Source organism: Etheostoma cragini, chromosome 3 (assembly GCF_013103735.1).
Source record: "Etheostoma cragini isolate CJK2018 chromosome 3, CSU_Ecrag_1.0, whole genome shotgun sequence".
In the NCBI taxonomy this organism is placed as follows: domain Eukaryota; kingdom Metazoa; phylum Chordata; class Actinopteri; order Perciformes; family Percidae; genus Etheostoma; species Etheostoma cragini.
Window position 1 is genome coordinate 3807299 of NC_048409.1, and position 9537 is coordinate 3816835.

General features: G+C 41.8%; 1 protein-coding gene across 6 annotated transcripts in view; it reads left to right on the plus strand.

Annotated features, from left to right (window-relative positions):
- The window catches only part of nectin1b (nectin cell adhesion molecule 1b), a 190257-nt gene that overhangs the window by 139056 nt on the left and 41664 nt on the right, over positions 1-9537 (plus strand). For 4 of the 6 annotated variants that reach the window (XR_004655939.1, XM_034866636.1, XM_034866635.1 and 1 more), the window contains exons 6-7: positions 5610-5757; positions 8243-8311. Coding sequence is in view for 5 of the 6 variants with exons in the window: in XM_034866636.1 (XP_034722527.1) it covers positions 5610-5757; positions 8243-8311 (217 nt within the window). In the remaining variant the exon portion in view is untranslated. The remainder of the gene's footprint in view (positions 1-5609; positions 5758-8242; positions 8312-9537) is intronic. The other 2 variants (XM_034866638.1, XM_034866634.1) reach the window with 1 other exon arrangement.

Here is a 9537-nt window from a genome sequence, read left to right on the forward strand (position 1 = left end):
GAAATGTAGTGTTGCTGAAGTCACAGTGATTAGCCTAGCCTAGGTGATTAGCCTGAAATACTACAGAAAAGTACACACACAGCTAAATTAGGCTTTTGTTTGCTTTTAATCAACTTTTTTTTCAACTTTTTCTCATGTTTTGTCCCTTTTTTCAACAGTTATTTCTGGAATTTGTTGTCAATAAACTTCATGTTTTAAGAAATTATACCTGATGTTTGAGTTAGAAAAGCAGAAATTAGGAGTTATTTAGACTAAAATTAAAGGAATGTATGTTGATGGATAATCCCAAATTGGAACAACGTTTACTCAATACTATTTCAAAACTACTTCAATTTGTTTTTTTTCAAATCCTATAAAATTGAATAAGATGCCCCAAAATTAATGAAAGTAGATTTGTACTCGCCAAAGAGTTGCATGGAATCAATCATGTTATTTTGGGGAATTAAAAAGAACATTGATCTAGGAAAACAAGTCATTTTGACCCGAGGACAACATGAGGGTTACGTTCAGTACACTGCCTCTTAGAAATTTACAATCCAGTACCACACGTCACAAAATGGAAACAAACTGCAGGTGCAGCTTTTGTGAAACACAGTAGTTCTGTCGGGTTTGGCCAGCTTTACACACAATCCTCATCGCAGCTCTCGTACAGTGGCTCAAATTTGCAACAGAGTCATGGAGAAGGTCAAACAGACCGATAATAGTTTACAGAAGTTATTATTTAGATTCCGGCCTCACCTGTAAAACAGTATTTACACTCTGTTTAAATTGCATTCATTTGTTTGTAGTGGGGAATACTACCCTTAGCCTTAGCCTGGCCCCCTCCCTTGGACCACCCCCTAATCAGGGCAAGACTACATAAGTCACCTGTGCTCATTTGTCCTGTATCTGTGTCCTGGTCTGTCCCTGCTGTGCCTGTAGGCCAGTGGTTGTTGCCCTTAGGTATGTGAAAGACCAGTGATGGGACTAACGGCATTACTTTTTTCAGTGACGAGTAAAATAATTGATTACCCTTCCCATCTCAATAACGCCGTTACCGTTACTAGATCTCTGAGCCGAGAGGCCAAGACTTCTTTTCTTCCGTGGTTAGTCGGCAGTGCACGAGACAAGCGCATAAATGCTGACGATTGGCTGAGGTTTGGTAAAATTTCATGATAAGCCAATCAGAGGTAGAGTTGGGTGGTCTTACGTTTTGTAAGAAATACCTATTAACTGTACTAATTCCTTTTTAAAAGTAACTTGCCCAACACTGTGAAAGACACATTTTGTGAATTTCCAATTTAAACAGTTGGTAGTTAATCACCTTTTAGCTTAAAGCGCTACCAGGAGACTCTCCTTGTCCATCAGTCGTTTGGTGTAGTTTTGCCCATTTCTTATTTTCAACATTTTGTTTTGTTTTGTCCTTTGGTTGTCTTATTATTTTCATTTCATATTCATTTCAGTTAAGTTTGACTTTCAGTCATTGTTGTGTGACTTTTTTTCTTATATAGAAAACTAGGTTACTGTATCTATTTGTTTGCATTTGAGTTTATTTCTCTCAGAGCAGGCTGCCATCTTGTTTGAAAGCTAGGCACCCACGGTGAGGTTCCTTTACTGTTTTAGTATGTAAGTAATTGCACAGGGATACAATATCGACTGTACAGGTCTGCTGTGAGGATTGCTCTGATTTGCCGTGCTGCACTTGAGCTGAGTAGCGGTGGCACACCGCAACACTCCGCACTGTAGTCTGCCTCTCAAGTGGCATCTGCTTGGCTTGGTTACAGGTTATTTTGAGCTCAGTTTTTAAGACTGGAACTTTTACCACTTTTGTTAAGAATAATTTTACCCCACCAATTTAGGAAGTTTTGTTTTTTCCCCCCTATTCTTTTCTTTCAGCAGTTTAAGCCCCGGTCTATTTCTAGTCATCTAGGCATGAGCACATGTAGAAATAAAAGCATTTGCTCTACTTTGAAACGTGCCTCTGCCTCATCCGTAATGGACCCGTGTGCCTTTCTCTCCAGTTTCTTCAATTGATCAATGGTCACATAGCATTTCCTAGGGTGCAATTCCATAGGTGGCTTTGTCGGCTATTTCAATAAAATTACCCCCCTTGTTGGTGACCTTTGCCATATTTATACATTTATAACATAGCACATGTCAAATTGTATATGTTTATATATGTTATTCTTGATTTGCTTGTGTGCAAAGAAACTGTTGCCGCACCATTTTCTCCCAACCACTGGACAAATCTCTCATAACAGTAAGCTCTAACGTTGTGTAACCGTATGAAAAATGAACATAATAATTGGACACATCAATCAACAGAAGTTGTGGTTTTATTATTTTGACATGTTACACACCTTCCTGCTAGGACAAGAGGACAACTCAACAAGAGGTGTGGATAAAAATGGCGCTGGTGTTGTTCCTGCCACTGTTGGTGGTTGGGCAAGCAGGAAGAAGCAGACATTCAGCATGCAGTAACTCAGTCCCCGTGCCTGTTAGTGTTGGCAATCAACTGCTTGTTTTTCACCAAGGACAAAGCCCTGTTCATGTTGTACTGCCTGTTTGCAGCGTGGGGGGAATTTCCAAAGCATTACTTTCATAGGACTAAGTCACTGGCATCAGGGAATACTGACAACGGTAATTTGAGTCTCTGCTAAAGATTACAACAGCAGCACAGAGGCTGAGCACAAGCCAAGGTCAGGCATTAATATTTATCAGTGACTCATTGACAAATTTGAATGTCATGCTCGCCTGATCGCTTCATTTTCTTAACTCCTGTGACAGCTGGACTCCAAATTCCATGCTTGTCTTCCCATTTTTCAAAAGCTCCCATCCTTTGGATTCGGAACTCTGGTTCATGTTTTTCTACTCTTTTTATAAAGTGGTGGACTTTAAAAAAAGGGGAAAAAAAATCTTTTAAACACTGGATTTTTGTAAGCAATCAAAAATCCATGTGCTGTTGGTTGTCGTGATGAACTGGAACTTTTATTAAATAGATTTGACCTTGGTAGTTCAAGGGATTTTGCAATTTCTCAACTCGTTAAAAACATTCCCTGCAGTAATTAAATCATCAGGCACCAGTTATCTGCTACGGATGTACTATCTTACTAGGACTCAGTTTGAAGGGCTTGGCTTCTGTAGAGGGGTGCATTTTAAAAAATGCACCCAAAAACACATTCACGCGGTTCAAGCTACAAAAGGACTGGAACTTTAACCTTAATTTGTCACACACACACAGTACTATGCCAATCTTGCGGTTGAGGGGCATTCACCCTACAGTATGCCCGGTGCGTTCTATACAGACGCTAAAGGGAGTTCTCTGCGTTGCCATCTGACGCTGAAACCCTTCACCAAAACAACGAATACATACATGTGAAGATTGATTAAGATTCTTTGACGCAAAACTTGAACCGCGAAAGCTTTCATTTTTCTCCAGCTTGATAAAAAGCAGACAAAGCACTCAAGACTGCTCGCCACATGGCTCACCCTACCTGCGTGTGCATGGAGGTGTGCAGACTGCCTAAGGCTCCACAACAGGGAAATTGCATTCTGATCCAGTCCACTCCTCTGTGTGTTTGTTGTATAACACCAACAATTGTGTCTGGCATTTTGCATTAGGGCCATGAAATTCAGCCCACTGGCTTTCACTATGCAGCGCTATGAGACAACAGTAGGAGTTCTAGCTTATCTGTTGCCATGCTACAGCAATATCACATTCATGTCCGCTCTTCAAAGCGGCAGCTTTGTGCTACGCATCAAAAGAAAGAAGTGTGGTTACAATAAAAAGAAATGTTCTTCCTTTTGGTTTGTAGATTTGACATGAGGTGACTTTTATACCAAAAGATAAAGGAAAGCAGCGACAACAAGTGCAGCGTGACACGACAACCTAATGGACGCAACATCTAAACGCTGACTTTGAGGCAGCAGGTTTTGGGTACAAGGTGGAGTAGCGTGCTTGCTATTGTGTGTGTGTGGCAGTATGTGAAGTAGTCCTCTGTGTATCCATCATTATGGGCGGTGAATCAAGCAAGCAGGCAGGGGATGTTGAGAAGAGGCCCCCTGGGAGCAAGGCCTTGTCCTGTCACTACCGGCAGGGATGGCCAGATAATAATGGAGACATCATGAGGGCAGGAGATAGGCTTTCCCCTTTTATAAGGGGAAGATGGGGGAGAATTGGCAGTGTCCCAACACAACAGGCTCACAGCCACTGATTGGTCCCTGGCCTGTCTTAAAAAAGGACAGCTTTAATGGCTTTTGTTGGAAAACGAGCCAGAAAAGAAGATCTATTATGCTTCAGAGAAGAGAAGAGAAGACGGTCCTATTTTGGTATTACCTGACATCTGTTGGAATACAATAGAGGTTCACATGGGACATGCAGTAATTTCGCTTTATCTACACGACAACGGATGAATTCCTTTTCAATGTGTTCTGATCTCATACAGCATGATTCATTGTTGATATCATATCTGGAAGTGAAACATCAGCAGGCCCTTAAGCAAAGATTTCAAAGCACGTTCCAATTTTTTTTTTCAATGTATCAAGCTAAAACAATTATGAGCTGGCATCGAGAAAGTATTTATTTTCCAATGCTTCCTCTCGCTTCAGATGTTTTCTCTGGCACTGGGTACATACTGCTTTTGACAGTCACTTCAGAAACTCGGAGACACTTCCAGAGATTGTCTCTACAAGACATTCGCACAAAATTAAGTTTAGCAGATGATCTTAGCCCAGTGCCGCTTTTAGAAAACAGAGGTTACATCAATCCCTTGAATTTGTAGCTTTCCACTGCTATAACTGTGCCCTTTGATTTTATAAGTTAATAGCCTTGGCTGTCTCAACAGAGTGGTGACTGGAGCATTGCACACGGAGCAGAGAGGGTAACATCAACAATCTGAAATGTTTACTGGGTTAGATCGTTTGGCCATTTCAGTTTACAGTTGCAAGACTAACTTTTCTGTGTTTTGTTCTCAGCATAATTAGATAAATTGTTGTACATTGGAAACCCACTGCACACAATCCCACTCTGCAAGGCCTGGAATAACCTTTGCATTCATTACCCCCTGCTGGCAAAGACTTTTAAAAAATACAATAGCTTTGTCGTGCTCTTAAGAGTGCATTTAGGTTCGCTGTCAAATCCAAGCCAATTTAGGCTTCTTTTGAACAGCTAGTACACATTAGAAATGCAGCTGCTGAGTGACCACGACTGTGTGGTATCCACGCCGCGCCAGGCTTTGAAGGACAATGGTCTCATCCTGAAATATGTCTCTGAATATAGCTTTTTATGACAGAAAGCCTCAAGCCTGACAAATGCTGTGTGTAAAATTGCTTGTAAAGACTTTTCCTTTTACAGCCGTCTATTGTTGGTTGGTTTTTGCCTTCTTTTTGGATGCATTACCGCTTTCATTTGGAAATATTTTGACCAATTGTTGAAGTTATGTCCAGAAATGTGACTCATTTTGAAATCATTTGCTGCCATATATGTGAAAAAACGTGTCATGGATACGTAACATTGGTTTCTTTGTCCTCACTGTTGTAAGTTCCCCTGATTCCCCACAAGTTCGACCCAGCAGCATCCATGACTCAAAGGGCGCCGATCCTCACACTGTCATTTCTCCTCTTGTCTGCAGCGAAGCCGCAGCCGCAGGGTCCCCCGGGAGGCGTTATCGGGATACTCGGAGGTGTCGTTGCCATTGGACTCATCGCCGGCGTGGCTGTTACTGTTTTCATGGTCCATCGGCGGCAGCAAAAGACCCGCACTGAGACAGATAATGACCTGTGAGTACCGAGCCTCTGCCAGAGAATGTTGCAGTGGGATTGGGCAGGTGGTAAGATTAGGTGTGCACTCTTGTCAGCCCATGGGAGAGAAACCCTTTGAAAAAGGGAAAAAAAACACTTTTTGGGGGGGATAGTTGGTGTTCGAAGACAGAAGAACACTGCAAACATGTCGCGGCTTCCTTGTCATTCATATGATAGCTCAAAGGTGCCTAAATTCTTTCATATGAAGGGCCAAAATGTATCTGGATGGAAGGCCACAGGCCAAAAATAAATGTTGATGTTGAAGAATGACGCAATTCTTGTAATTCTTCATAGATACAACTTACATGCTGTATTTAATTAGCAAAGTGAAGATAACCAGCACCATGCTTTACATTGGCATAAAACTCAGATTAGAGCTGCAGAAAATAGAAGTTCCGTAGTCATAATGTCATTATTTTACAGCACTTTCAAAATAAGAGGAGAATAAAGATGAGCAAACTACGGCAGGCCGAAAACAAAGGGAGCACGAGCCAGACTTGGACTGCGGGACCCAAATTTGGCAGCCTTTCTAATACCTGATATTCTCCTTTCCTATAGGTCAGAGAAATAATCCAATAGCACCAAGAATTAAAAGTTTACTATTGCTGATACAACCAATGATTATCATTGAAGCGACACTTATTAAGTCTGCCTGATTGTAATGTGGGCTGTAGTGAGCCCATTTCCCGTTAAAACACAATTGTTTTTAATCAGGACTGATTGCAGGAGCTTGTGCTGCCGTCTGTTCTTGGGAAGAGGCTTCACCTGTTGGAGAGTTGCATCATCAGGAAGGAGATTTCTGAGTATGCAGCAGGCCCAGAGGTTGGGCTGTCTCTAAATGTTGTTTGGAGAAAAGTTTTGGAATTATGCAAATTAATTTGATTTTGAAGCAGCCGATCTAGGATTGGATGATTGGGCTTAACCTAAAACCCCATGCAGTTCAGCATGGAAGAATGGTTTGAACATGATTCTGATATTGATCTGCTTCCATCACATCTGACCCTGAGGAGGTAGATGCCTGAACCTTGCAAAAGCAATATTTGTAGGCCATTCAAGTTGAATTCAGAATGTTTCAGAACGAATGCAACTTCCTTCATTGAATCTCTCAAGCCAGTCAAAGTGCTGTTAAAAGAGAGGTTTAAGGACCCTGTATTTCTGCCACTTTCTCTACTCTTTCTGTCCTTCCTCCAGTCAACTATGCCTCCTATAGCCAATTATGTTCTGCCTACAAACCAGGGGCCATGGCAATTTTAAACAATTGCCAGCTGCTGCCTGTACACATGGGGAAAAACAGAAGTTGCAGAGGAGGCAGCTGAGGAAAACAACAAGCCACAGAGCTTTGTGAATCGAAACTATCTTCACGTGTTATTTCAAAGGTGATAAAAGTCTCCGCCATCTGCTTCAGAAGGAGTGTAAGAAATCTGTTTTCAACCAAGAAAAAAGCAAGCATTCAAGTTGAATATTGCTTATTGTGCAAATAAGCAATATTCAAGTTGAATGATTGAATATTGCTTTGTGCAAAACACCTGGTTGCCAGGGTTTCCACGATACCCTTGGCTATGTCACCTATACAAGATGCAAACTACATCCCTATGGGAATGATGCTGCTGTGTGCAGGGGTTGGCTGTCTTCCTCCCTGGGAATAGTACCAACACATCTGAGGTTGGGGGTGTGCAGAATCTGGCTGAGGGTGCCTTTTAATCAACTTGCATGATGAGATTACAGTGCTTGTTTTAGAGGTTTCCCCCCCTTCTTCCAGAATATTGTAATTGATTCCATATTCAAAGCAGCGATGCTAGCTTCAAGTAGCGGCGAGACGCTCTGCCAGTTCCTGGCCTCGGCGACTCCTCGTGCCGCTCGCAGGCACTCAGTGGCGATTCCAGGATTTCATTAAGGGGGGTTCTGGTGGGTGGGGGAGTGTGCATATTATAAGAATACATCATAGAAGATCTGCTTAGACATGTAGGAAATATTGGAAAGAAGGAATAGAACAACATAATGTAATTCTGCCAAAACAAATTTAATTAATTGTTAGTTTCCCTTGTTTTTATATTTCCAAATACATGACACATTTTCTATAGGCTCAGTCAGACACTTTTGGTATTAACATTTTGGATAGTCGTCATGGAAACATTACTTTGGTCATGTGACAAGTACTGGGACATTGGCAGAACAGGCAGCCAAGTTACAGTACTCTGATCCAATGCAAATCACAATTTACAACACTTTAGCACTTTGCAACACCCAGTAGATTAGAATGTGGGGGGGGGGCACTGTCCCTGCAGCAGAAGCCAGATAGCACTCTGCTTCTACCTCTCAGCAATGTTTTACAAGACAAGTGAAGCACACCGACTCTTACCTCTCCCATTGCTTTCTGTCTCTTTCTCCCTCTCTGCTAATCTATCTTTCTTTCTCACTCTGATGTCAAAGTAACGGCTCTCTGTTTCCCACTCCCCTCCCTCAGCATTGCTGTTGCTGCTGTGGCTGATAGTTGTGTGACACAGGCTCCAGAGAAGCCAGAGTCCCCCACAAGGAAAGTAGAGGCACCTGACCCCAGTCTATCCCCCGCTGAACCCTGTCCTCCTGGATCCTCTATTCTGTTACCTGCATGTAACGGTGGCCTGCAAGTCACATACTTGAGCACACCATTGTGAGCGCCGAAAGCGCCAAGCGTTCACCGACATGATTATTTCCTACACATTCACACTGGACTTGACATCTGAAAATCTATGTTCGAGGAATTTCTGTTTTTCTTTTGATAACGCTTGAGACGTTTGAAGTGAGTTTCCAACATCTTTTATGTGGTGCGTGACAACAACAACAAAACACTTTTGCTCGAACAACTAAGATGAAACTCGTTCAAAACAGTGCCAAGAAAATCCAATTAAATTAAGTCTTAAAATAAAACATCCAGCTCCATTTGGGGTTTATCTACGGAAGAGGATTAGGGCCACATATGAGAAATGTATTTGAGTCGTGAGTTTTAAGTCAGAAAATAAGTTTTTACCAAAGACTTCTGACTTTTTCCCCAGAATATTGAGTTTAAATTCACAATTCTGACTTAAAAAAAACAAAGAAAATTATCTCTCAATATAACTCTCCCAATCTCAATGACATGGAAGAGATTTAGGGCCACACACAAAACAAATGTTAGTTTAAAGTCAGAATATTGAGGAAAAAAGTCAAAGTCAGACTCAATATTCTGAGTAAACAGACAGAAGTCTGTGGAAAAAAGCTTAGAATTCTGACTAAAGTCAGAACTCAAAAAACATTTTTCTTATTCTTCACATGTGGCCCTAATCCTCTTCCATGTTTATCAGATTGGGGCGCTTGAATGGAAATATTCGACTTTTGCCAATCCGAGGGAAAACTTGTAGTAGCTTTGTTTTACATGAGCTACGACGCACTGATAACGTCTTTGTTAACAGACAACACCGTGCGACCTCCACCCCTCTGCCTCTAGCTCTCTCTCCCCTGCTTTGTGTGCATGATTGTCGTCCAATATGCATGACAAGAGTCGTAGTCGTGTCAGTGCTGTTTAAATGTCGTTGCTGTTGTTTCCAACCTGTGGCTCGGCATGTAATGCTCAACGTAGTGAGATGTGTGACTCGTAGCCTAAACTGTCCAGATGAATATCTGTGTCCATTTTCCTGTGGCGTGTCATCAAACTTGTTCAGTGTCTTATGAAGAAGCTGTTTTTTTATTGAAATGTCTAATGTGAATGCAGAATGTGTACGTGTGTGGGGGGGGGGGGGGGGG